At 44.6% G+C, this 25,378-nt stretch overlaps 4 protein-coding genes and 1 long non-coding RNA gene across 10 annotated transcripts; 1 reads left to right on the top strand and 4 right to left on the bottom strand.

Annotated features, from left to right (window-relative positions):
• Window positions 1-1,036: 1,036 nt before the first annotated feature.
• mrc1b (mannose receptor, C type 1b) lies at window positions 1,037-10,305 on the top strand. 3 transcript variants are annotated; one of them, XM_037276046.1, is made up of 31 exons: window positions 1,037-1,228; window positions 1,333-1,695; window positions 2,277-2,447; window positions 2,553-2,708; window positions 2,872-2,982; window positions 3,049-3,186; window positions 3,261-3,437; window positions 3,574-3,728; window positions 3,792-3,905; window positions 4,000-4,115; window positions 4,381-4,529; window positions 4,630-4,829; window positions 4,905-5,020; window positions 5,128-5,200; window positions 5,414-5,567; window positions 5,660-5,695; window positions 5,775-5,944; window positions 6,014-6,075; window positions 6,154-6,254; window positions 6,380-6,522; window positions 6,692-6,797; window positions 6,873-6,997; window positions 7,085-7,129; window positions 7,226-7,328; window positions 7,518-7,750; window positions 7,825-7,990; window positions 8,454-8,618; window positions 9,202-9,318; window positions 9,397-9,552; window positions 9,626-9,655; window positions 9,770-10,305. In XM_037276046.1, the coding sequence occupies exons 1-31, from the start codon at window positions 1,096-1,098 to the stop codon at window positions 10,015-10,017; spliced, it is 4,332 nt and encodes a 1,443-aa protein (XP_037131941.1). In that variant the 5' UTR covers window positions 1,037-1,095; the 3' UTR covers window positions 10,018-10,305. The 3 variants fall into 3 exon arrangements, with proteins under 3 accessions (XP_037131941.1, XP_037131940.1, XP_037131942.1); XM_037276045.1 differs by having other exon boundaries at window positions 5,660-5,698; window positions 5,778-5,944; XM_037276047.1 differs by having other exon boundaries at window positions 1,038-1,228; window positions 5,660-5,698; window positions 5,781-5,944.
• Window positions 8,875-9,203, bottom strand: LOC119137064. Its single transcript, XR_005100854.1, has 2 exons — window positions 9,074-9,203; window positions 8,875-9,034 (listed from the first exon to the last, which is right to left on the bottom strand). It is a non-coding gene; the product is annotated as an uncharacterized LOC119137064 (long non-coding RNA).
• A 217-nt stretch (window positions 10,306-10,522) lies between the features above and the next one.
• cacnb2b (calcium channel, voltage-dependent, beta 2b) lies at window positions 10,523-16,335 on the bottom strand. Of its 3 annotated transcripts, XM_037276056.1 has the most exons (15): window positions 16,041-16,335; window positions 13,697-13,762; window positions 13,459-13,581; window positions 13,253-13,392; window positions 13,119-13,180; window positions 13,026-13,051; window positions 12,785-12,865; window positions 12,664-12,722; window positions 12,399-12,508; window positions 12,282-12,290; window positions 12,013-12,164; window positions 11,786-11,881; window positions 11,426-11,599; window positions 11,263-11,283; window positions 10,916-11,076 (listed from the first exon to the last, which is right to left on the bottom strand). In XM_037276056.1, the coding sequence occupies exons 1-14, from the start codon at window positions 16,086-16,088 to the stop codon at window positions 11,272-11,274; spliced, it is 1,158 nt and encodes a 385-aa protein (XP_037131951.1). In that variant the 5' UTR covers window positions 16,089-16,335; the 3' UTR covers window positions 10,916-11,076; window positions 11,263-11,271. The 3 variants fall into 3 exon arrangements, with proteins under 3 accessions (XP_037131949.1, XP_037131950.1, XP_037131951.1); XM_037276054.1 differs by lacking the exon at window positions 11,263-11,283 and having other exon boundaries at window positions 10,523-11,076; XM_037276055.1 differs by lacking the exons at window positions 11,263-11,283; window positions 16,041-16,335 and adding an exon at window positions 14,735-15,498 and having other exon boundaries at window positions 10,523-11,076.
• Window positions 16,336-16,619: 284 nt separating this feature from the next.
• On the bottom strand, window positions 16,620-18,421 carry si:dkey-32m20.1 (transmembrane protein 236). The gene is made up of 4 exons (XM_037276060.1): window positions 18,156-18,421; window positions 17,993-18,065; window positions 17,646-17,769; window positions 16,620-17,512 (listed from the first exon to the last, which is right to left on the bottom strand). The coding sequence occupies exons 1-4, from the start codon at window positions 18,401-18,403 to the stop codon at window positions 16,905-16,907; spliced, it is 1,053 nt and encodes a 350-aa protein (XP_037131955.1). The 5' UTR covers window positions 18,404-18,421; the 3' UTR covers window positions 16,620-16,904.
• A 476-nt stretch (window positions 18,422-18,897) lies between these two features.
• stam (signal transducing adaptor molecule (SH3 domain and ITAM motif) 1) lies at window positions 18,898-24,925 on the bottom strand. 2 transcript variants are annotated; one of them, XM_037276057.1, is made up of 14 exons: window positions 24,569-24,925; window positions 23,951-24,035; window positions 23,452-23,527; window positions 23,179-23,274; window positions 22,954-23,100; window positions 22,789-22,885; window positions 22,504-22,699; window positions 22,323-22,417; window positions 21,925-22,013; window positions 21,760-21,847; window positions 21,585-21,639; window positions 21,348-21,504; window positions 21,178-21,281; window positions 18,898-20,602 (listed from the first exon to the last, which is right to left on the bottom strand). In XM_037276057.1, exons 1-14 carry the CDS (start codon window positions 24,606-24,608, stop codon window positions 20,398-20,400), a joined length of 1,530 nt encoding a protein of 509 aa, XP_037131952.1. In that variant the 5' UTR covers window positions 24,609-24,925; the 3' UTR covers window positions 18,898-20,397. The 2 variants fall into 2 exon arrangements, with proteins under 2 accessions (XP_037131952.1, XP_037131953.1); XM_037276058.1 differs by having other exon boundaries at window positions 22,795-22,885; window positions 24,569-24,923.
• Window positions 24,926-25,378: the final 453 nt, after the last annotated feature.

Here is a 25,378-nt window from a genome sequence, read left to right as displayed (position 1 = left end):
AGCGATCACATTTCAGCACCAGGGAGGAAGTGAAAATGCAAAATGCATAGATGTTTGAGAGCGTTAACTTGTGAATGACCCAAAACAGGATCTTGTGTTGCTACACACGACAACGTGTTCTCTTTATCAGCGACAATCGACACAGTCAACACGAGATGAGGCGGGATGGCCGCTTGAATAAAAATGAATGCTGCACTTCTCAGAATAAGGTGGGAAGTGGAGCACCTGACACTCTTCTCCCGCTTGTAGAAGCCACACATGTTTTTTTTTAATTACCCAATCTGGTCATCTGATTGCAAGATGATCTGCAGCAGTATCCTGCTTTGCTAATTTCTGTATAAAAGGCAGACAATTTTTCAATTTCATGTAGCAATTTAAGAAAAAAAATGCAAAATAAATTTCTGTCATTTTTTCGTTCATTTTTCCTGTTTTTCTAGCACCCTAAAAATGACATTCAACTGTGCTGCGTTGGTAAATAAGAGGAGGGGATATCCAGCAGGAAGTCAGCTGAATCTGTCCAGAGGAAGTTTCAATTCGAAGAGAAGAAAAAAAAAAAAGTCCACAAAAGCTTGCCTGGAAATAATTGCTAAATAAAAAAACAAAACTCAAGGTATGCATCTTAGAAAAGATCGAAAACCTTCATTTGTATTATTATTCAGAAAAGTCTTTTTTTTCGAATGAGAGCGCCTAGAACATATTCACTCATTCATTCATCTTTCGAAGCACTCGTCCTCACTGCAAAGAAAATGTTTCACTTGACTTTTCGTGAAGCAAAGCGACTAAGAGCCTCATACAAACAAACCAAACAAGCACAACTGCAAAAAAAAAAAAAAAAGGAGTTGCGCCATGTTTATAACTGAATTGCGTTATTACACAATCAAAGTGACTTATCCACATTATTTGAGTCGATGATGAGCGGGGGGGTAAGCAGAGTGCTCTACTGATGTGTCACGTTTAGCATAAACGTCTTACACATCATTTTTTTTCCCCCCTCGCTGCAGGACAGGAAGTGAACGGGGCCACTTTCTCAATGAAACCAGGCTAAGAAAAAAAAAAAAAAAGGGGGTCAGTTCTTGTTAAGAATTCTTCCTTTCCATGATCACGCTCAGAAGTCCGCTGCTTGCAACGCACGGGCCACGTCCGCTCATCGGAACAATGTCGAAGGGTGGAATAGCGCTCGCTGCCGTCGCGATTCTTGTACCGATGTCTTTCTGCTTGAAATTGGATGGTAAAGTATTGCTATGCTCTTCTTCTATCGTGTCATTAAAATCAAATGTTGACAATTTTACAGGCATGTGATGGATGTTGCACTGTTTGGCTTTCCCAATGCAGATTCTTCATTCACGCTGTATAACAAAGCTTTGAGCTCATGCCTATTCAAAAAGTCCTCCCGCTGCCAGGACATGCGCTGGACGAGCGGCAACCGCATTTTTGTCACCTCCACCAAAAAGTGCCTGGGGTCGCAGGGCAAGAGTGTAGGCAGCGAGGTCAACACGTACGACTGCGACGACAGGAGCGACCTGCAGAAGTGGGAGTGCATTAATGGGACACTGCTGGCACTAAAAAACCAAAAGCCGGAGCTCTTCATCGAGCTCAAGTCGGATGGAGGCATCGCGCTTTCCAGGACCACGGGACCCGGCAACAGCTTCACCATCACCGGGACGGGCAACGGCGCCTGCTCCAGAACGCACAGAGGTACGCCGAGCTTGCACTTATTTTTGGTTTACTTTTTTTTCTTTCGATACTGCCACCTATTTCAAAGTTTAAAATACTGGAATTCTTTTAAAATGTATATAAAAGTAAAAAAAAAAAAAAAAAAGACTTTTCCCCCTCTTATTTTTGCCTTCCTTTTTATTACGTTGTTTTGGTTACATTTTTTAACTTAACCCCCTTTAAAATGTTGCAATGTAGAAAAATATTATCTTTTTAAATAAACAATTTTTGCTTTTATTTATATTATTTTATTTGACTTCCGTCAAAGTTTAATTATTTATTTATTTATTTTTTAATTCGGTTAGTTAATTTCATTTTTAGAGCAGGTGTATTAGTTTTTTTTCCACTTCATTTTAGTTTAGTTTTCATCTTATTTTTTATTTTATATATATATATTGCTTATTTATCAAAAGCAAGATTTAAAGTCAAAGTTCACTCAGTATTGTGCAATGAAGTAAACTGCAATTCTCAAAGAGCGGAATGACCTTCCTTTTTGACTCCTGCAGAAATATGCACAAGTGAGACAGTGTTCAAGATGTGCCAATCTTTTCTTCACCTTGCAGTATTGTACGCCATTGACGGCAACGCGTACGGAAAGCCGTGCATGTTCCCCTTCCTGTATAAAGATCGCTGGTTTGGAGACTGTACGTCATACGACTCCTCCATTAAGCGCCCCTGGTGTGCCATCCAGACCAAATATGAACACGAGCAGTGGGGATACTGCCCGTCCACATGTGAGTCAAATTGAGTCTCAGATGAATGGCATTTCCATTCATTTCAATGGGCAAGGATGATTTGAAATAGACTATTTGAATAAAAGTCTCATTTCAAATGCCCAGCTACAGAATACTGGAAGAAGAATCACATCACAGGATCTTACTACCAGCTCAACGCTCAGGCGGTCCTGACTTGGGCAGAGGCTGACGAAAGCTGTAAGCAGCAGGGGGCCACCCTGGTCAGCGTCACAGATACCAATGAGCAAGCTTTTATCTCAGGTAAGCGCTACCAGCTCTCCATTAGTTGGATGGCATTCTTCCTGAGACGCTCTTGTGACGGCTGCGATCAAGCAATACAAATGAGGAACAGCTCGAGGGAAAGAAGAAAAAAAAAAAAAAAAAAAAAGAGGAACAACCTCTTCACCCTGTCCTTTCCTCACAGCACTATTAGGAAATACGAAGAATAAGCTTTGGATCGGGCTGGTCCTGAACCCGGAACATGGTTGGCAGTGGACGGACAACAAGCCCATGCGATTCCTGAGATGGGCGAGTGGTAAGTATGCGGCTCAGGCAAAACAAGGCTTTGGGGCATTGGGTTAGGCTGTTGCTCTGGTTTTAGGGTTCCCGCTTCCTAATCCGGGTCACAACTGCGCACTTCTGGACTCGGCCGGGCAGCATAGTTGGGAAACTTTCCCCTGCTCAAAGAAGATTGGCTATATCTGCTACAAACCTGGAGCCCCGCCTCTTCCGCCACAGGGTACGCCATCAATTGCCTTTACGTGTGAAGCCTGACTGATTCCATCTCAACATCTCGTCCTTCCCTGTTTTCAGTTGAGCAAGGATTCTGTTCAAGTCCCTGGATTCCGTACAACGGCCACTGCTTCCACCTACTTCGGACCCCCAAAACGTGGTCTGACGCGCAGAAGGACTGTCGCAAGGCGGAGGGGGAGCTGGTGAGCATGCGCAACATAGAAGACCACAGCTTCATTGTCTCTCAACTGGGATACGGTGGGTGAAGGCTATACTTGCTAGCAGCAGTTCCGATATACAAATGACCTTTCTTAATGGAGCATCATTGTTGTGTTCCAAATTTTAGAAAAAATGTGTTGGGAATAAAAGGGGGATTTGCACTCATTGTATGCAGCCTCCACCGACGAGCTCTGGATCGGCCTGAACGACAGGAGGACCGAGGGCCTGTTCGAGTGGAGCGACCAGACCTCAGTCTTCTTCACCAGCTGGGAGTACGGAGAACCGACACTCTTGACGGACAGCGAGGACTGCGTTCTCATTCGGGGAGAGGTGAGCAGCAAATTGTGTGATTTAAATAAGCTTTTTTTTTTTAATCTAATTTGCATCCCACAGAATGGCAACTGGGCCGACCGCTCCTGTGAGGAGAAACAAGGCTTCATCTGTATGAAGCAGAGCAGCACAAACCACCAGCCAGATGAAGTCCATATGGATATCGGCTGCAAAGCTGTGAGTTATGTTTCCGCGATCTTTGGGGTTTTAATCCAACTGGGGTAAAAGTGTCTTTCACGAAAACATTTTGACTGGCGTCAATGTTCTCCAGGGTTGGAAACGACATGGCTCCTACTGCTACTTTGTGGGAACGGAGACCAAAACATTTGACGAAGCCAAGAGTGACTGCAAGGCGACAAACTCCTACTTGGCGGATGTGTCCAACGGGTGAAAATAATTTAGATTATGATTTTTAGTTGTTCCTATAACATCAATTTATTGGGCTGTTTACCACATGGTTACAATAAGTAGCGTTATTTCTCTCATTTAAAAAATGGTTTGTTTTTTGGGTGAACGGATTAATGGCATTTCCATTCATTTCAATGGGGAAGAATGATTTGATGTTGAGTAGGAGTGTTTTGAGTTCATCCTTGAACAAGCAATGTGCAGTACAATGTGTAATACTGTATGAATGTACTGTATATGTCTCCAGGGTGGACAACGCCTTCTTGATCAGCTTGGTGGGGGCAAGGTCTGAGAAGTACTTTTGGCTGGGCCTCTCAAACCAGAAGAACAAGGATGAGTTTGTGTGGACCAACGACAACGCCGTCAGGTTTACTCACTGGAATAACGAGATGCCAGGTAGGTCTTTTATCGCGAGTGGAGATTTTTGTTTACAGTGGACCCTACATTTCATGGAGCTTTTGTTTCTGTTCCATTACTCTCTATGCTGTCACTAAAGGTGGTGGACAAGGCTGTGTGGCCATGACAACTGGTATTCTTGCTGGCCTGTGGGATCTGCTGCCCTGCGACAACAAGGAGAAGTACATTTGCAAGCATCTGGCCGAGGGGGCCATCTTGACGCCGCCCCCGCCTACCCGCAACCCCCCTCAGTGTGCAGAGGGCTGGATACGAGCAGGAACGAGAAACATCTGCTCAAAGGTTTGTCTCCAAAATGGAGAATTTGTAACACTCCAAGTTGTTCAAGCTATTCATCAAAAATGGCTCGTTCTCCAGTTCTTCACGGGTCCTCGTTCATTCGAGAAGACCTGGTATGAGGCCAGAGATTTCTGTCGGGCCATCGGAGGAGATCTCCTCAGCATCCACAGTGCCGCTGAGCTGTTTGTGGGACGGTATGGCATACTCCAGCAGGAGTCACATGCCAAATTCGTTAGTCATCAAACACGTATGGAATGTGGAACGTATTTGGGTTACATTTTGTGATTTCTATTTGCCGCAGCCACGGAAAAGCCTGGATTGGACTTCATATTGCTGACCCGACTGCAGGTTATGTCTGGAGTGATGGATCCCCGGTAAGGACTACAAAAATTGGAGAATAATTACTGTTGAGAGGCTCAATCAAATCAATTACTTTTGACACCTGTATTTATTATTTGAAGAATTATATGAGAAGATATATATATGGATATATAAAATATATATCATTATAAATAATACCATTTTCCAATTACAGTTGTTTTTTGCTACACCCCTAATAGATATATCGCATTTATTTGTTTGTACAGGTAAACTTCCTACATTGGCAGGAAGGCGAGCCAAATAATTTTCAGAATTCGGAATCTTGCGCCGAGTTCCGCATCTATCGAGCTGATGACACGGGCTCGTGGAACGACGTGCACTGTGAGAGCTACAACGACTGGCTTTGCGAGATCCGCACGGGTAATGAACGGGCCGGAATGATTGTTTTACCCGACACCAAGCGGGTACACTGTTGTTCAGCTACAAATGGGTCATTTGTGTTTGAATCACAGGAGTGACTCCCAAGGCACCTCCGAATGACACTGCCGTCGGTAACGAGACACTCAGTAGACATGGGAATACGCACGTCGCGGTCGGGTCGTGTCCTCAATTTGTCTGTCCTCCTCTCGGCAGAATTTAACACAACCTCGGACGGTTGGCTCGAGTGGCGAGGGAGTCAGTACTACATCAACCGAGTCTCAATGGCCATGGAAGACGCTCGCCATTACTGCAAGCAGCACCACGGCGACTTGGTGACAATCAACAGCGAAGCGGAAAACATTTTCATATGGAAACAGGTGTGGATGCTTACAGTGGCCGAGTGAATTCTAAACTAGAAAAGCTGACTTCTTTATTTTCTTGGGCAGGTTTCCAGAAGCTACGGGACCTACTACATTGGTTTATCAGTAGACTTGGATGGCTCATTTTGGTTAGTGAGAAATGTGCAAAAGCAAGATAATAAAAAGTAGCGAAGCGTAATGCTCCTTTTTTTTGGGTCTCACTCAAGGTGGATGGATGGGACTTCAGTGGGCTACCAAAGATGGGACGAGAACCAACCGAATCAGAATACCTACGATGAGAACTGTGTCGCTATGTCCTATTTCATGGGTGAGTAACAAATGGGAAGTTGACTACTGTATAGAGACAAAAGTATTCAGTACAACAAGAATAGTACCACCTGCTAAGAAGAAGAAACTGACCTGATCCGATGTTCTTTCTATCCGTGTTTGCAGGCTTGTGGCGCGGCTTCAACTGTGGTGAGGAGCATCAGTTCATTTGTAAACGCGGGGTGACGGCGCCTGTCAACACCACCGCAGCTCCCACCGTTGCAGCAAAAGGCGGCTGTCCACTCAAGTGGACCAGGTTTGACTCCAGGGTAAGGACATCGCCGTCCTTCAATATGGTGGAACTTCTTCAAGTTGGAGGGTTGAACCGTTTGGACTTCCACCTGAAATAATAGATTTTTTTTTTTTTTATGAAGCGCACACAAATGATTGCATCACTAAAGGCGTGTCTAAAAGTAGTCCTGGCTTTTACGTTACCAGTGCTACAGCATCAACAGTAATCGCAAGACCACCTGGGAAGAGGCGAGGAAACAGTGCTACTCCATAGGTGGCAATTTAGTCTCCATACCAACCAGGCGGGAGCAAGGTGCGCTGGTGTTTGACATTACATACAGCAAGTGCCATAGTTCATGAATGGTCAATTTTCTTTGAAAATCTGCAGCTTATTTAGTCACCAAAATGGCAGAAGGGGCAGCAGACCTGTGGATCGGTCTGAACGGTTTAAAACAAGATGCGTTTTTTTGGAGCGATGGAAAGCCCAGGCGATACACCAACTGGGGCTACTCCGTAAGTGGAAATACTCCATTTACAATGTGCATCAATGAAATAGAATTTGGCTGATTTATATCTAAAAATTTTCCACTCAATACTCAGGTACATCGACGTCGCCAGGGGACTTTTTACCAAAGATGGAATGAGGTAAACTTTCAAGACAATGATGTCATTGTCTGTGAAATACGATATAGGCAGCTGCAGTGTTTCACACATATACATTTACATTTCTCTCTCTACTAGGAAAGTTGCGTCATCATGACTAACAACCCCACTAACGGAATTGGCAAATGGTTGATCAAGTCCTGCAATGACACCAATGGATTCATTTGTACCAGACTTCTTGGTTAGTTCACTTATTTATCTCTAAGAAATGGGATGTTATTTTACATCATTTCTTTTAAAGTTGACAACAAGTATTTGCTTTATTGGGATTTTTTAGGATTACAAAATTGTCCTTGAAATACATATCCCCCTGTCAAGGGGTTGAGAATGCTAGTATTATAGTGCCTTGAGTTTTCCTTGCACTCAACAGACCCGGGTCTCCCATCCCAATCCGAACCGGCCGTTTCCAACATCTTTGTATCCCTGGGAAACGACAGCGTCTTGGCCGTGCCTTCCAATATGACGTGGTATGGTGCCAAGAAGCACTGCGAGGGCAACAAAGCCAACCTGGCCAGTTTGAGGAACGAGTGGACGCTGGCCTACGTGGAGCTGTTGGCTTTAAATCTCAACTCTCCTTTGTGGATCGGACTGAACAAAGAGCAGGTGCGCCGGGCATCAAATGTCACAGGGGTCAAAAGACATTTCACGTCGGTAAATAATGAACATCTGGCTTTCAGACCGGGGGTTATTTTCGCTACATTGATGGCTGGCACATGAATTTCGCCAGCTGGGGTGAAGGGGAGCCCAGGCAAAACCGGCCTTGTGCATACTTAGACGTAGATGGAAAATTCAAAACGGCCTCCTGCAATCGCACCATGTACGGCGTTTGCATGCAGTCGACAGGTGAGAGCCAATTGCATGCATGTGTGCACACACACTAAGATTTCTCTCAGGCCTTGGCCTAATTTTTTTATGAACACTTTGGACTACTGCGCTACTGTATTTTTGGCGGACAGAGCCATACATGGCCATTTTTTACAAATAATATCCCGTGAGAGCCATTCCATTTAAAAAAGAAAAACCCGATAGGCTAGATACAAGTAAATGCATGTATTTTAATTAAGACCAACGATTTTTTGAGTGTACTAATGTATTCTTTTTAATAACGTCACCAAAAGAGCCATATCTGGCCCGCGAGCCATAAGTACCCGAAGGCTAGGCTAGGCGGTGGGCAAGCGATATAATTTGAGAAAAATAAATATTAAAATTCCAAAACAGGAATGTGATAACACAACCAATTACGTTAAAAAGAAGAGTAATGTTACATTTTGGAATGCTCATCGCCAATGACGATTGTCTCTCGCAGATGTGCCGCCAACACAGTCAGCCAACTACCCCGGAGTTTGCCCCGACGAAGTCATGGCTGACGACAGCCAGGGTTACACGTGGTTGCCATTTAAGAGTCACTGTTACATGTTTGTCACTGACGAAATGGAGTGGCCGGACGCAGCCACGAGCTGCGCGAGACACGGTAAGAAATAAAAGTAAAATGTTTGTTTTGAGCTTGTGCGTAAAACACCGCGAACAGCCCAGTTAGCAGGTGGGTGTGTCATAAACTTACGACAAAAGACCGCCTTCCTTAAAAGTGCCCAAAAGTTGTGTGTAAAGAGAACAGTTTACACAGACAATGAAGATGACATTGATACTAAAAAAAAAAAAGAGAGAGAATGTTATAATAATATTACAGCGTCTTACCGAGTCACAGCAGTAATTAAAGAACACAATTGTTCTTCGTTTGTGTCTGCATGACTGCATTATACTGCCCCCTGGTGGCGGGCGCACGGCAAGGAGCAACACAGTTAATTCAATTGCAAGTAAATACAAGATACACAAACAAATAAAGTATTTATATCTTATTTAAGATTCACGTCTTATTCAATCAAGTTTCTAATCAATGTACAATATTATAGAGTGAACTTTAATGACACTTACTTTCAACTTCATTTCCATCCCCTCCTGGTGGCCCTTGAGTACATAAGTTTGCTCAACCCTGTTACCAAATTGGAAACCCATTTGACAGACAGATTAAAATGTGATCCTTTCTTGTTCTTAAGGTGGATATTTGGCCAGCATCGAAGATCCCGAGGAACAAACGTTTATTCAAAGCAATGTGGAGGTGTTCCATGACAGCCACAGCTCCTTTTGGATAGGCCTGTACAAAACGCACAAAGGTACATTTTGCATGCATTTGTGGCTCACTTCATAAAGTAACATTAAAACATCTCATCCAAATCCTTTGTTGGTGTCAGGCACGTGGCTGTGGTTGGATAAAACCGTATTGGACTACACTAACTGGGGTGCAGAGGCTTCAGAGAGGGACTATGGCGAGCTACAAACCTCAGATGGGCAATGGTCATCCGGCATGAAGTGGAATGACCGAGCTTACATCTGCGAAACGGCCAAAGGTAGCAACTGCCCATCTCAAAAGTGTTGGAAAGCACTACTGTCAATGACTTTTGTTTTCTTATTGCCCCGCAGTGATCCCCGGAGACACGGACCCCGAATATCGTAAGTAACTCCTCGTCATTATCGTTGGGATTTTTGGATCGACCCGATGCAATAGCTGAAAGAAAAAAATTGAAAACAAAAAAATAACCCCACGATTTGACTAATTGTGTGCAGATGCACACCAAGGTTCAGACGGCAACTCACGTGGGCACACCAGCCTGATCGTGGTGCTGATCATCACCATCACGTCCGCACTGGCCGTCCTCGCCTTCTTCCTGTACAAGAAGTCGCCGCGCTCGCTGCCCACCTTCGACAACCCTCTGTACTTTGGTCGCGAGCGGACGCAGCCCGACGTGGTGGACACCAACAAACTGATGGAGAAGGCGGAGGAGGAGATCCCCGAGCCGATTATCGCCCTGTGATCCGGGCAAATCTATTCAGTATTTGGTGTTCTACTGTATATGGTATGTATTCAGTTATTTAATAATAAGTGTGAGTTTCAGTGATGGCGGCCATGTCTGACCCCACAGAAGTAAACTTTTTAGGCTCTGGGACATCTCGCTGGAATTGATTGGTATCTGATTGTTATTGTTTTGTTATTCTGCAAATGAATGTACATGCTGTTCATTGCTTGAGCTGGTGAATTGTGTATAAATAGCACAGCTTTAAATGACAATTAAAGGTGGCTTTCAATGTCTCTTGGCACTATACCCTCCCTCTCTGTGTTCCTGAAAAAAGAATGTCTGTTTGCAAAAGCACAATGTGGCTCTTTTGCACCAAGATGCTCCGAAATGGTGCCGAGCAGCACTTTTATTGCTTTGGCCTGAGCACATACATGTGTGGGGGTCACTGTATTTAAAAAAAATAAATAGTAATAAATAAAAGGGGGGGGGGGGGTGGCTGCAGCTAACAGCCACTAACTGCTCGTTTTTTTTTTTAAATGCTCCAAATATACAATACTAATAATACATGTTTGTCAAGCTTTTTTTTTCCACACATTAAGTGTGACGTCAGAGCAGAAGAAACTAGTGCAAATGCGAGTCTCTGTGGCTCAGTCTAGCATCTCTGCCTCGGTGGTCCTTGTCCCTCTCCCTGGTCCGAAGCCTCTCTCGCTCTCTGCCATGGTGGTCGTCGGGGTCCGCCATGAAATGCTGGTGCGGCCTGCGGTGGTCGTAGTCGTCGTCGCGACGATGATGATGGTGATGATGGCGATGGTCACGGTTGGTATAGCATCCGCCGCCGCCATCCTCCTCCTCATCTTCTGGTCTTTGGGTGTGACTGGCTTCAGGTTTGCGGTGGTGGTGGCGGCGAGAGTGCTGGGCCCGCTTGGTTTCGCTACACAGGAGAGGCTCTTCCTCCTCGTCCTCGCGCCGACCCTCGTCGGGTTTCTGCTGGGCCGAGGAGGGGGGATCCTGGCCGGAGGGGTTGTCATGGGGACCTTTCCTCTTGGACGCGGCCGACTTCTTGCCCTTTTGCTCGTCCTGTCAAAGTGAACGGCAACACGCAGACGCTTTATGTAACATTTTGATTTTGTCGCCCCTTTTCCCCGTTGTAGGCGTAATTCTCTGTATTCATTTCCTTTGGGATAAAAGAACATTTGACAAAGTGATGAATGGGGTCAGGAGGAGGCAAAACAATGCAGTGGACTCGGATGATTCGTCACTCACCGGAAAATGTCACTTGTGAATCTATCCAGTGGAGGATGATAGGGAGGAATGAAATGAAAGATGAATAAATGGATGCAAAATTCAAGAAATATATGGATGGGCTATGTTTTCAAATGATCACAGGGGTTGTTATGACACGTCACGTGTTCTCGGTGTTACAGACCGGCATGACGGTGGGACAGGTAGGCAGCGTGTTCTCGGCCAGTCGGGCCACCAGATCGTTGCTGGGTTCCATTTCAGGCGGATGCGTGGCCCTCCAATACGACTCCAGATAGTCGGCAATGTGCTCGCAGGCGTCCGTCAACTGGTTCTCGTCCAAAATGACGTCGAACATTTCCTGTGGGGGGAAATAAATAAATCATTACACAACATGAAGTCATTGCGGCAGGATAACCAGCAAATGACACTTCATCCCAGACACCATGAGGTCCAATGGAAGATCAGAACCTCAATTCTCCATTCCACTTTATTTCTTCCAGATGATTCGACGACACATGTCAAATAGCCACAATATGGCGCTCACCGGCGGACACTGGGCCAGCTTGTCTGCAGCCACCAGCTGAACGTTGAGGTGTTTGGTCTGAGACTTGCCCCTGGTCTTAATCAGCCTGGTCAACACCTGGAGAAAGGTAAGTGCATTTCTGTAAAAACAGGCCTTGAGTCAAGAATGAGCTTAACGAAAATATAATAATAACTCCACTCATGTCCAAAATAGGCCCCAAATTTCCCCACTATCTTCTCGCTGTTTACCTTTGGAGAGGAAATCTTGACGTAGACGAGGATGGGCGCCAGGGAGGTCTTGGACACCTGTAAAGGATGGTTGACGGTGTCCGCGTCCAGGACCACCAGCTGTAAGCTGCGGGCCAGTTCAAATATGCGTTCCACCTCCCCCTGGATCTGGGCTGCAATAGCAGAAGCAAATTTTAGACGGAACACATGGCTCAGTCACAGCCCCATTTTATAGATTGTGACGACGGGGAAGAGCAGCAAGGAGCATTCAAATGCGTTCGTTGACATACCAGCAGCATCTGTGTTAAAAGAGCAACAACAACAAAAAAAGACAAAATGTAAACAAACGGAGTCGAGTACTGTTACAATGAGCGGTAGCGCATACTAGCATAAAGCTAACAAGGTACCTAAATTAGAACGGGTGTTGGTGCGGTCAATTAAGGCTTTTTTGCCCGGGTTGTTCAGTATGGAGCGCTTAGCCAGCGAGATGTCCGCTGTCACCCGTGTGATTGTGATTCTACAAGAAAGAAATGATATTTCATTATTTATATATATACCAGGGTCTTGGGCATGCTGTTTGCTGTCAATAGGTCTTTAGCGACACGTTTTTTTTGTCGTTGAATGTCGCGCATTCCAATGGACATACAAATTTGGATTTAGCATTGAACTGACCTGCCTTCGAATCGATGTTTCAAAAAGTCAAAAAGGGCTTTTTGCATCATGTCTGTCACCTGGAAAAACAATAAAGGTCATCATGAAGATATCCAATAAAAGGGGGAATTTAAGAGCTCACCTCTAAACCCTTCAGCGAAGGTCCCATGAGAACCACAGGACGCATGGTCGGCACCACGTCGTACATGGACACCTGCTCGCCCTGCACCCAACAACAAAATTCATTCCCATGTCGAGTCCAACTCAACTGTATGCCACATTTCTACCATTTACAGTATATGCTGGGAAAGAAAAAAAAAAAAAACATCCATCCATATATGCAAGACTTTGTAGCTGTATAGTTGGAAAAAAAACCGACTTACCGGCTTTTTTTTCACCTGCTGATTGGCTGTTGAAGGAGACAGTAAGAGTACAATCACATGGAGTCACACTGGCAACATACTGAGCATTCTCACCTTGCGAAGGAGGCGTGTATTTCTTTGAGTTCATATCTTGAGCTATTTGCGATGCTGCTTTGCTGAAACAATAGATTTGGTTGGAGTTGATTTAGGAGCACTTTGAAAGTCACCTTCGGGTAATTATGACTTACCTGGCTAAGGCCTTGGCCGCCTTTCTGGCCTGGACTTCCCTCCTGATTAGGATGGTTTCCAGATTGACCGGACTGGGGATAAAACCCACCACGCTGTCCTCCTTCACAGGCCGGCCGAGCCACCATTCGTTGCTAAATTTCTGTTCATGTAAAAATGTCTTGAGATACGAGGCAAGTTATTCATCGGATGATTTTGGGGTTACGACCTCTTTGACGTGGAGAAAATCTCGAGCCTCAAAGGTGATGGCCTGACCCGGCACCGGCACGTTGTCGTCATCTGCTGGCGTGTAGGAGAAGTTGCAGCGTACGGCGAAAGCCACAGGCCGGTACTGAGGACAGGGGACGCACAAACACCCTAATCGACGACTTCATCCAAAGTGTTTTTGCAATGAATAGTTATTCTTCATCTCAGCAAGACAATTTGGAGAGTAAAGTCGGACACACCTTTGCTTTCTCCAACTGAACCTGGGCGTTTCTTTCCTCAGCGGCGTCCGAGTCGTGGCGCTCTCCCTGAAAGAAGCCACAAGTGTATTATCATGAGCTGGCTTGGCTCATTTGCATGATCTGTTGTCTCTGAGACTTTTTATACCTCATTCTGTAGTTGATAGGTTAAAAAAAAATCGCCATGCTCCACAAATCAAGCACCTCGCTTGATCTCTGGGTCATGATTGTGTCCCAGTAAGGAGATTAAGACACCACGCGCCAATCCGGGATTTAAAAAAAGAGGGACGGGGGAAAGATAGGAACGACTCCATGTCAGCCGTTAAATAAGACATATACAAGTGTTATTATTTTCATCTTTAACTTGAAGCCTGGCCAGCTCTTCACTTTTTATAGAGATGATTCATTTGGTAATATGTGTACATAGTGTTTGATTTTTCCTTGACGTTTTTTGTGATACCAGCACAGACATGAACATGCGAAGGCAAACACATCCAGATGAGATGGACAGATGTATGCTGAAAAAATGTTGAGCAAACCAGCCTGCATAAGGAAAACAATTAACAAATAAACTGCATGGATTTCCCAACCAAGTCAATTGAGTTTATCGAGGCTGTGTAGATAAAGCATGCACATAATGAAATATCTATTGTACCACTAGTTTACATGGTATTTGATTGTTTTGCGGACTTCTTCATATCAACACCATGATGTGAACCAAGTTTCAAGTTTAACTTCCCAGACAAACAACTGTCCACCTGCATTTAAGTGAGTGAAATAGTCAAACAATTCAATCTAGAGTCACATCAACATGGGCTCCATCAACTAGTGGTTCCAGACCAAGAGATTATATAACTCCTTCTACATGCACACCGCAGTGATAGGCCAACAGCACGCGCACGCGCACGCATTCCGGCTGGTTTAGTGGAGTGGAAAGGCTTCACACAGGGATTAGTGCCCGGTGAAACAGATGGCGCGTTCTGTGACACTTCCTGTTCCACGCACGCGCGTAAACACAAGACAAATGTTGTATTTTTTTACCTTTTTCTTGGGTGGCATCCTCCCTAACAACGAGCACCGCCGTCATTCCACGCGTGTCCGAGTTTGGGGCTCACCTGCGAAGCCTTTTGGTTGAAACATACACCGGGGCGCACGCTCTCCAACCACACGCGTAAAAACCTTCCCAAAACATCAAAAAAAAAAAAAAAAAGGCACGATTCTTCTGCTACCACCAAGGTGACGACAGCTCGCGTGGAATTGAGGAGTGGCGTGAAGATGGGTGGGTTTCTCCTGAGACTCCTTCGGGTATTAACGGCTTATTCCCCTGTGCGCATCTGTTGCGCACGTCCTGCAACGCGGAGGAGCAGTCGGACGCGCGGTGCACGCCGGTTAAATAAACCCGCCAGTGCATGCGCGTTGCGTTTGACAGCCCTGCTTCAAGCGCGTGCGCGTGCGCACTCAAACGTGAATCAGTGAAGCGACAAAAGCGTTTAATTCCCGTGCGAGCAAATCCATGACAGTTCCCTCAAAAGTTCATTCAGGCTCTTGGAGTGTCTTCTTTCTTTCTGTTGGATATTTGGAAGGATTCTTACATAATAGAGATGATAGGAGCTATGATATGCTGAAGTGGCAACTGGAACGCTTCGGCTGGATGCGGTGAAGCGTGCAAGCGCTCCACTAACTTCCTATAAGAATCACCAAACGAGCAGCCAAGTCGCGCACGGACACTTCATTAGAACAATTCTGTCTTTACATTGTCAAAGATATTCATTAGTTTATGAAATGATTGAAAATGAGCTTTTTGCTAATTCAGGTACATTTACCTTTCATAAGTATTGTTGAGTAATATACTGTACATGACTTATTTTTAAATAAATAAAAAATGCAATAAGGAAAAATAGAACTAAAATGTAAATCATGATTTAATCCTGCAATTCAATAAATTGTGCCCCTCCTCTTTTTTTTTGTCAGTCTACATGTAATGCTGCAGCATTTCTGTTTGAACTTCTAAAACGGTCTTGAGTGATGTTAACAGTTAGCATATGTTGATTGTTTGCATTATAGTCAAAACTATGTTTTTTTTTTAAATACACAAAGTGTAAATGATCTTTCTTTTATGTTTAGTTTGACAGTAAAGTAATTGTGACAGGTATTAACCAGCTTGAAGCCTTCTTTGATGAACTCTTCAATATTGACCAAAGTGCTGGTTAGTAGGAAGTGAATTGTGGCACAGTAATTGGCTGGGTGAGCCACCCCATTCTCTCATTTGTCCATCTTAAAAGATAAATACAATCCTTCCTTGGTATCGTGATCTAATGTTGCAGGTGCATGAACGCCGGTCACTTACATAAGTGGACTGCACTCGCCGCCAGTTGCCCAGCCCACAGCAATACATCAAGACATCAAGACTCGGGAGGAAGAGGAGGCTGAAGATGCCTGCGGGGGAGGAACTTTGTTGTCTCAGGTCGGGAGACGTCTTGATGTGTAGTGGCGCCAGGGAGTTCCGCTCGTGTCGCCCACTGGTTCAAGTTGTGTATGGGGGAGTCAGCAGGTCCAAAAAGGTGTCGTCTCACTTCATTTCTTCGTCACCGATGAGATGTTGGGGGGATTCCCCCCTTCAAGGGTCCTCTTTCACTGCTTACCTGTTTGTGCTCCTCCTCATGCGTATGTGTGTGTTTGTGTGCACGCTGCAGCCGAAGCCCTCACCTCCCTGCCTCTGTTGCCATGGCGCAGCAAGTAACATTAAGGCTAGCGCAGGAGGCACACAGCCTGAATTCAAATTAGCAAGACCCCACCACTCCTCACAACAACAGCAATCTCCTCCCTCCTCCTCCAGACACAGATAATGTGCTGTATGAAGTTCCGTTACCTTCCCCAAGTAGGCGGAATTGTAGGTGTATATTTTAATTAGGATACATTGCACTCCAAAATATTGTACTTAAAAAAACATACAGTAATTAAATATATTTTTTAAAGTTAAACAGTTTTGTTTGTCAAATTAAACAAAAATATATTTATAAAATTTAGGACATTTCACATATAACTAAAATATTCTTTTAGGGCATTTGTTATTTTTGAATTTGACATTTTGCTGGGAGAAGTCTCACATTTTTGAGAACCAAATGTTCCCAAGATTAACGTGTGTTGTACAAAAATGTAAATAAGAATATTTATGATGATTATGGTGTGTGTGTGTGTGTGTGTGTGTGTGTCAGAACATACTGTGACTCTTGAATATCTTGGTCACACAGGTGAAGTAGAAGAAGGCCAGGCTGACCAAAGCGTTCTTTAGTGGAAACAAAACGGGCGTGATGAGTCCGAAGATGGCCAGCAGGGTCACCCGCGTGACCAAGAAGGGTAGGTCCTGGAGGGCCACCCCAGCAATGGATGAAAATGGGCCATGAGGGATGAGAGTGGCCCGCAGGCTGGACAGGAAAGCCAGGATGAAGACTGGGTACACCCAGGCCGAGTAGAAGGTGGTCGGTTCGCCGGCCATCCGCACCATCTCCACTGTGTCCAACCAGAACAGGAAACAATCCACAAACGCCTCCAACCTGCCATCATTCCTCATTAGGAAGCCCAGGCGGCCTGGGAAGGCTCGCGAGGACGAGTACAGGTAGGCGGCACCTGAAGATCTGGAAGTGATTGGCGTGGAGCGGCCCGCGTGGCGGTCAGAGCGCCGGTGGGGTGCGTAAGACTTGTTGGGGGACTCTGATTGGTGGTTGGACGTGGCGTCATTTTGGGCGTCGTTGGAGCTGACTGTCTCCAGGTGGATCTGGACCGGGGCAGCTAGTTCAAAGGTCAGGTCCACGTTGTCTGCTGCAAAACAAAACAAAACCAGTCGGCACATTTTGAAGCTTAATAAATCAAACTCAGGTGGTGTAATGTAAAACGTGAGGTCACTATTGTAGAAACAAATAAAACCTGTTGTGGTTTATGAAATGTACGTTACATTGTCCGAGGAGCTTGAAGGGCCGCAGCCTCTCTACCAGGTCCACGCAAATGAGCGAAAACATCACCAAAGAGACGGGCAACTCAGCAAAGTGGTCCAGGCGCACGCCTGCGTTGACTTGCACCTATTAGATAGATTGTTGAAGAGAAAGATTTTTAAAGAAATAGCAACAAAAAATAAATAAACGGCTTGTGCTGTTAAGTGCTGGAGAATAGTTTGAAAATAAATGTCAGTCAAGTTAATGAGCAACCTGTCACATTACTGCTTATGTTACTGAATAACTCACATGGTCATGCGGCCGTGTCAATTTGTCATTTTTATTTCGTGAAAATATTTTTGCTTCTTACCTGGGAGCTTGCTATTACAATCGAAAAGCAAGGCAGCGTGCACAAGAGGAGATAAGCCAGCACTGTTGGTCTCCTTCAAGGCAAAAAGACATTTTCTATGTCATGGTAAATTTCAGGTCTAAGGTTATCCTTAGACATTCTTTTATTACGGTAACACACTCACCATCGTGTGGTCCTGAGTCTCCGCCCCCTCAGGACGTAATACTTGAGGGGCAGCCACACCAGCAGGGCACAGGAGGTCACGTAGGCCACGGAGGAGGCCACCACCAGCCAGTAGGTGGTGGCGTCACGTCCCCTCACGTTGCTCAGCAGGCGGGCGAAGCGCTCGGAGAGCACTAACGCGGGGACGGCCAGTGCGGCAAACTGCAGCAGCTCGTAGACGGCCAACTTTAGCGTCTTGGCCGAGGCCATGTCGAGAGGCGATGATGATGTCGACGGAGCGGCGATGTGGACTCTGCACACTTTGGGAAAGAAGTGAGTTTACGCTGCACAATAGGAGTGAGATTGCTTTATGGTTGACTTTTTTACGAGACACTCACCGTGCATCCCATCATGAACCAACAGGGACATTACAGAGTGGGATTCACATTCAAAAGTCTTCATCAGGCCAGCATAAAACCAGGGACAGCTCTAGGATTTTTTTTTCAGTCCCTGGGCTAAGCTTTCTGACAGGGCCATAGCCCCCCCAGCACCACCCCTACATACTAATTGCAATAGTTAAATTCGAATTTTTGAAGCTAAAATACTGATTACAATTTTTAGAAATTATATTTGAATTAAATTAGAAACAAATTTGAAATTGAAATAGTTTTGAAAATGACACAATGTACATAGTAACTGAAATTGACATTTTAAGGACAGCTACGATAAAAATTTGAATTGCATAAAACACACCACCACAGAGATTGTTCTATACATTTTGCCTGTTTGTCATTTTATTGTGAATACCAATTGAGAAGTATGTTTTAAAGAATGCATTACAAAGAGCAGGGTATGAGTTGTTTAAAAAAAAAAAAAAAAAGTATGCATGTTTTATTACAAAAAAAAAAAAAAGGCAGCATGTTCCACTTGGCTTTCAGTCCAACACCCTAATTTGTTATTACACCTCAATCAAATTTCATACAAATTAACAAGGCAAAATGAAACGAAAGTGATTGCACTAACTCCAGTTCAAGTTAATGACTTCATTTCCAGTCATTGCTAACATCTACACCAGTAAGCCTTGTGTGGAAGAAAGTCGGGTCCACGGCATGGGGAGGGAATTAAACTCATGACTTAGTTTCACTTTGAAATGCGCAAAAGGAGGTTTGTTTGTGTTCTCATCCGACAATATGACGATCACAAACGGCGACGTGAAGACATTTTCTTCCTTCCATAATGTACAACTTACAGAATCGGAACATCACCCGTGGTCCCGCTCTTCCCGGAATACGTACATCCTCTTGCCCCCGTTTCTCGTCATTTTGTAAATAGCATAACAATCAACACATAAATTAAAAATACTCTACAAAAGAAAAAGAAACTTATGGATAATTTTTTTTTCTTCTTCCACTTAGTACTCTGAGGCTGAGCGCTAACTGTGCTAACAATATTTACAAGAGCCATGTGCATGCTTTGCTCACCTCACCCCAGAAAAGACGAAAAAATAAAAGTGGTGCCAGTTTTCCGTACTTGGAAAAACCCCATACAAAATGTAGACAGTCGATGCCACTTTTGTACGACGCGGTTAGCACAGTAGTGTGAGTACAAAGGCTGTTAGTTTTTGGGGAGTTTTGACCGGACAACAAAACACACAAAAAAGTGCAACTAAATATAACAGTGCTGCACAACTCTTCCAATTCTCCCAGACATCGGAAAAAAGCACAAGTCACACCGTTATGGACTTCTAATGAGGGAGGGGATCATTCCGATTTCTGGAATAACAATGTGGTGTTCACTTTTTGTAATGAGCGCGCATCCCCATATGTTCTCTTGCCACACAGACAATGAATACAAGATTAGAATTGATCATTTAAAAAAAAAAAAAAAAAAAAAAAAAACTGACTAGAAATGATTTAGCTGAATTTATGTAATGTAAGAAATAGTTTAAGATTTTCTTTCTTACCTCTGATGCTTTGGGACAAATTGACCCGGGACTGTTATTGCTGTTTCTGTTGAAGCACATATTACAATGGATTGAACTTTTTAAATTGAGAATAACATCTCATATACGTAAGTAATTGGTTTAATATTCTGCAGAAAATACATGGGTCGTTGTGCTCATTTTCACTATGTTGGAGAATTGGGAGGTTGGCAACCTTACCTTGGATTTCAGCATTGTCAAAATAAACATTGGAGATGTTTGATCTGGCACAACTACGCTGACTTTTGGTGTCAATGAGCGTTTGTTCGTGGGGGGGGGGGGCCTATAGTAAGGCCTTCTCTGAGTAGGGGGCTTGAGGAGGCTCTGCGGAGGGTGGCGGCATCTGGCCAGAGGGGGTGCCATAGTTAGGCAGCGTCTGCATGGCGGCGGGGCCGGTCCCGGGAACCGAGTAGGCCTGCGCGTCGGCCGGCGGCATGCCACCCGGCGCGGCGTAGACGGCAGGCTGAGCCATGTACAGGTGGGCCTCGCTGGTCAAACAAACACAATGTCACGCTGGAGTTACTACCACATGAATGCCAAGAGGGCTAAATGTACTTACTGTGTCAGAGCTGGGTGAAAATTGACTCATTTCATGAAATAAACTGAAAGTGAAGTAAAAGTGAACCAAAACCTTGCTATTTTATGAGACAAATACTTCAAAGATGACATTTCTTTGAAGATTAAAATGTGAAAAACTGGATTGGCGCTCTATCGCTAATCTTCCTTGTCAGATTCAATTCCTTTTTTTCGCCACAGATTTGAAAATAAAATATACAAATGAAATATTATTACATAAGTACAAATGAAACAATACGTCTTTGTCTCCGAGTCCATGGCAGTCTCATCTCACCTGCCTTAATTTACGCAACTCTTCATTTTGCCGCTGACCAGCGTCTTCCCTTCGGCTGACTCGGCATATATTTCTTTTGTGCCACTCTTCGCTTTCTTGATCATATTGTCCCAAAAATTTCTTTGTGGTTTTGTGACAGCTTTTCTCCCTTTCTGTCATCTCCTCTGCAGGTAACCCGAGTGTACGTCATGACGTTCGGCGGTCTTATCTGACCTGTGTCCGGGTACGGGCTGCTGGCCTTGAAGCTGCTCCACGGGCACGTTGTAACCGGGCACGCCGCCGCCACTCATCCCGTACGAAGTCGCGGCGGGGTACACCTTGCGGTGTCACAAACAGGCATTAGGATGTTGGCACCGCAGGCGAGCCATGGGTGTGCATTGTACCTGCTGTTGCGTGGCGGCGGGGGGCTGCTGCATGTAGTACTGCTGACTCTGCAGCTTGGCGTACATGGCATACACGGGGTCTTCGTTCATGAGTTTGGCGTACAGCGACAGGGCTTCCATCACCTTCACGTTGAGATCCGACAGCTCAGAGTGCTTCCTGGTCACACAGATGATCGACACGGGTCAACATGATCGACTAATGATGACACTTGGCAAGTGTTTGATGATGGGACGTACCGATCTATGTCCTCCAGTTTCTGGTCAATGAGGGGCCCCATTTGATTGCACGCTCCTGACATACGACAAAACGAACGCAAGTGACGAGATATCATTAACGCTGTTGCATACTTCAATTTCCTAAATCAAGTATTGACAGCATGTGTGGCATTTAGTATTTGACTGACAAGTTTACCTTCCAGCTGTAGCAACTCAACACTGTCTGACTGGTTGTCCGTGGGGTCTGCGCTCTGAATCATCTGCAGTAATTGGTCCATTTTGTCCTGAAAATACATTTTTAACACAACCCCTGAGTTGATCAAAGTATGGTGCCAAATGAGTAAAGTCGTGCCATTTTTACCTCATCGATGAAAACGGGCTCCTGTTCCGGCTCGATGGTCTCCACCTGAACGTCTTTGCTAAACTGCACCGTCTTTTTCTCCGTCTTCACTGTGAGAAGAGCAGAAACTGATGGAAAAAAATGCTCCTTGTTACATAAATGAAGGCAGACTGTTTGGCGGGTCACCTGTTGTGGGCTATTTGTACAATACTATCTCCTATTGTGGGCTATTTGTACGTAATATACTGCCCCCTGGTAGCCTACGTGCACACCTGACAAGGAGCTGCACAATCTATTGAATCAAAGCAGGAAACTCATGATGTACAAGTTCTTGGCATTATTTAATGATGTCATTATATTATGATGATATATGTCTAGTTGTGATTTGTGTGTGTGTTTGTGTGTGTCTGTGTACGTACTCATTTCGGGTTCTGCTGTGAGATCAGCCGTGACAAAATTGGATGGGAAGAGGCCCACCCCCTGATACGTCTCCCCTTTCCACCAGTTGGGGTCGCTAAAATTAAGTTAAAAACATGCATTTAGTCACATGACCCACACACGCGCCGTTGACGTGGAGATAGGGTACGTGTGCATGTTGACCTGTCGTCCAGGACGGTGATGATCTCTCCCGACTTGAAGGTGAGCTCGTTGTCCTCGGCCGCCTCGAAGTCGTAAATGGCGCGCACCTTGCGCCCGTCAGACTTGTGCACGGGCATCAGTGCCGAGGTGCTGGGGTAGAGGCCGGAGAAGGACGTCTGGCCCTGCTGCCGCTGCTCCTTCAAGGATAGCTCGATAGCTGCAGTTTCAACAAAGAGGGGAGGATGTTTTGCGTCTCGACAAATAACAATTTAGATTGAAAAATATTTGGATTGAAGAGCCTCTTGCCTTTACCTTTGGCCAAGTCATCTTCTTCTTTCTTGTTAGAGGAGGTGGCGGGATCCTTTGCCACCAGGGCGGGACTGGCTTTTGCTTGCTCTGCCGCCTGAGATCGAAAGCGGGTCACACATTGACCTCAATCGAAAGGCAAGCAATTGCTGGACGCAGTCTGACCTGAGAGCCCACCATGGGAAACGTGACGCCCTGCTCGCGCAGATTCTTGATCATGGCCGAGATCAGGCTGAGTTGGGGGTCGTTGCGGAAGTCCTCGGCCCACTCCACCATCAGCGCCTTCAGCTTCTCGCACACTTTAGGGTGACCCTAGGAGTAAGAATAACCAAACTAGAGGCAGCACAATACTATGTAGTCAGAACAATGCGCATGGAGACGATTGCAAACCTTATTTAAGACGTTGCTGACTTCACTGGCAAACTCTCTAGAGCACACTTCCAGGTGAAAGATCTTGCCACAGTTGGACACGCATGCACCAAGAAGCTGCCAGCACACGCACAATGACTTCTTGTCAAAAATACACTTCATTAAGTATCGTCATAATAATTACATCTCGTTTTTTTCAAAGCCGTAATTCTTTAGGGGGGACAGTATTGTGGTTGCTCAGGAATGTTCTTTTTCCTGAGAAAGACAGTTTGGATTGGAGTTCTGTGTGCTTACAGTGAGTGCCTGCATGGCCACATGGGGGTCCTTGTGATTCACACGTCTCATTATAGAGCGCAGACATTCTTTGGGCCTGCCAAGCAACAAAGATACAAATCAACACGGGCTACGGCTTAGCAATCGATTCGTCTGTCAATTAATTCAGTTTTTAATGCATCCCTATATTCCAAAACAGGACATTGTTTTAAATTGACAGTGCAGGAAATGCACAAATGTTAATTAGGATTCAATTACTGCTTTGGTCCATAACATCATTGATCAATGTTATTTGCAAATGTGTTATTTTGATGAAACACGAGTGTATTTCCATGAAGGGCTTAAGAAATAGGAGAATATTTTTAAGGGGCTGAAATGTTAAATATGTGGACAATTTAAGATCAAAGATCTCTAAACAATTGATCAAATAATATCATTTTGGTGATTGATAAGTTATTGATTAATGGCTGCACCTCTACATATAACTTTGTAAGAGCGTATAGCAAAAAGTGTAACTGACCCATTACGTGACTGTCCTATCTTATCACAAATGTCCAAGATGAGGCCCCAGTCTTCCGCTGTGTTCATCTCACTGGTTGCTTTCTCTATGGAGGGGGAAAACATGTGGACAAGGCAGTAGGTTTAAAAAATGAAACCATCAAATGGAGATGAATTACTTTTAATACAAAATCTTTGCTGACAAAAACAAACAGTGCTAATCATCGGAATGACGTACTGTACACCTGCTCTGATCACCCGGATGTACAGCACGACTTTGTGAATACAAACAAGTCAAACTTTAAGTGCTTTCACAAGCCGACTAAATTCTGAGTTACCCACCAGAAGTATGTGCAAAATGCGTCATTTGAGTTCCTGTTGTTAAAAACTTTTCCAGTGCAGTTCATCATCACGTAGGTGAATTGATGTGTCAGGGTTGATACGCTAGCCGAGCTAACACGCTAACAACACATGCTCAAGGAGTGCCTGACGTGGATACCGTCGCCAAGTCAAACTACGCTTCGGTAGATATATTTGAATTTGACGAGTAGCGACAGTTTCGTTTGAGACACCTTCAACAAAAGCCGCCCACCAGTCGAGACACTAGCCAAACAATGTTAGCATTTAGCATACTCCTTACCAACATCTTGATCGAATGGGTTAGTGGCGAAGAGCGGCATCGCTGGAGCAACAAACGTCACCTTCCGCGCTTGTTGTCGTTTATCCTTATTTGGAACTATTCAAATGCATAGTAGCGAGCGAGCACTCGGTTGAATGTCGAAAAGCGTCGGCCGGCCGATTTTTCTACACAGTCACTCCTTCTCGCTAGCAACACGCAAGGCATGCTGGGAAAGCGAGTCAAAGTCCACCCCGGGGGTAAATTGCAACCAAAAAAAACCACACACACTCGATAATCACACTTTCAACTCTACTAATTTGTCTAAACTTTTAAGTAAGTAGAAGTATCTGAGAGATGACGTAACCATACAGCTTGTGCCCCGTCCTTGTCATAAAAAAATGATGTCATTGTCACATGACGATTGTGATCACGTGACGATGTCTTGTCGGGCAAGATAATGTGAGAAACGTCCATTTCAATCTTAAAAATTCCAAATTAATTCCCAGTCGAAATAATGTTATTTGTGATTAGTTAATATCCAGGTATTTCTGTATTCATGACATTTGTAATTTTTAAAATTTGTTAAGACGTCACTCTCGGTATGTAATGCACTTTGCATATTAAACTGTAAATTCAGACGTTTCAGTTTCAATTAAAAACGTCATTTCATTCTATTTTCTTGACTTCGTTCATATCTTAATTGCTTAACAGCTGTTAAGTCATTTATGACATACATTCAGAATAAAAATACAATTTGTAGATGCTCAGTCATCCAGGCAACCCTTGGTGGTTGAAATTGTGTTGATTTCTTTATTCTTTAGAAACTTTCAA

Source organism: Syngnathus acus, chromosome 17, assembly GCF_901709675.1.
Source record: "Syngnathus acus chromosome 17, fSynAcu1.2, whole genome shotgun sequence".
Lineage (NCBI taxonomy): Eukaryota > Metazoa > Chordata > Actinopteri > Syngnathiformes > Syngnathidae > Syngnathus > Syngnathus acus.
The sequence above is the reverse complement of the archived record's forward strand: the minus strand, read 5'-3'. Positions and strand labels throughout refer to the sequence as shown.

Coding starts and splice junctions, on each gene's coding strand:
- mrc1b (XM_037276046.1), top strand. CDS start 1,096: ATGATCACGCTCAGAAGTCCGCTGCTTGCAACGCACGGGCCACGTCCG. Junction 9,319..9,396: donor CCTGTACAAAACGCACAAAG/GTACATTTTGCA, acceptor TGTTGGTGTCAG/GCACGTGGCTGTGGTTGGAT. Junction 9,656..9,769: donor AGACACGGACCCCGAATATC/GTAAGTAACTCC, acceptor AATTGTGTGCAG/ATGCACACCAAGGTTCAGAC.
- stam (XM_037276057.1), bottom strand. CDS start 24,608: ATGCCGCTCTTCGCCACTAACCCATTCGATCAAGATGTTG. Junction 22,418..22,503: donor ATCACCGTCCTGGACGACAG/GTCAACATGCAC, acceptor ACTTAATTTTAG/CGACCCCAACTGGTGGAAAG. Junction 21,505..21,584: donor AAACTGGAGGACATAGATCG/GTACGTCCCATC, acceptor CTGTGTGACCAG/GAAGCACTCTGAGCTGTCGG.
- cacnb2b (XM_037276054.1), bottom strand. CDS start 16,088: ATGTATTGCTGTGGGCTGGGCAACTGGCGGCGAGTGCAGTCCACTTAT. Junction 12,866..13,025: donor AGCAGGTGAAAAAAAAGCCG/GTAAGTCGGTTT, acceptor TGTTGGGTGCAG/GGCGAGCAGGTGTCCATGTA. Junction 11,600..11,785: donor AGCTGGCCCAGTGTCCGCCG/GTGAGCGCCATA, acceptor TTCCCCCCACAG/GAAATGTTCGACGTCATTTT.
- si:dkey-32m20.1 (XM_037276060.1), bottom strand. CDS start 18,403: ATGGCCTCGGCCAAGACGCTAAAGTTGGCCGTCTACGAGCTGCTGCAG. Junction 18,066..18,155: donor AGACTCAGGACCACACGATG/GTGAGTGTGTTA, acceptor TTTGCCTTGAAG/GAGACCAACAGTGCTGGCTT. Junction 17,770..17,992: donor TTGTAATAGCAAGCTCCCAG/GTAAGAAGCAAA, acceptor TCTATCTAATAG/GTGCAAGTCAACGCAGGCGT.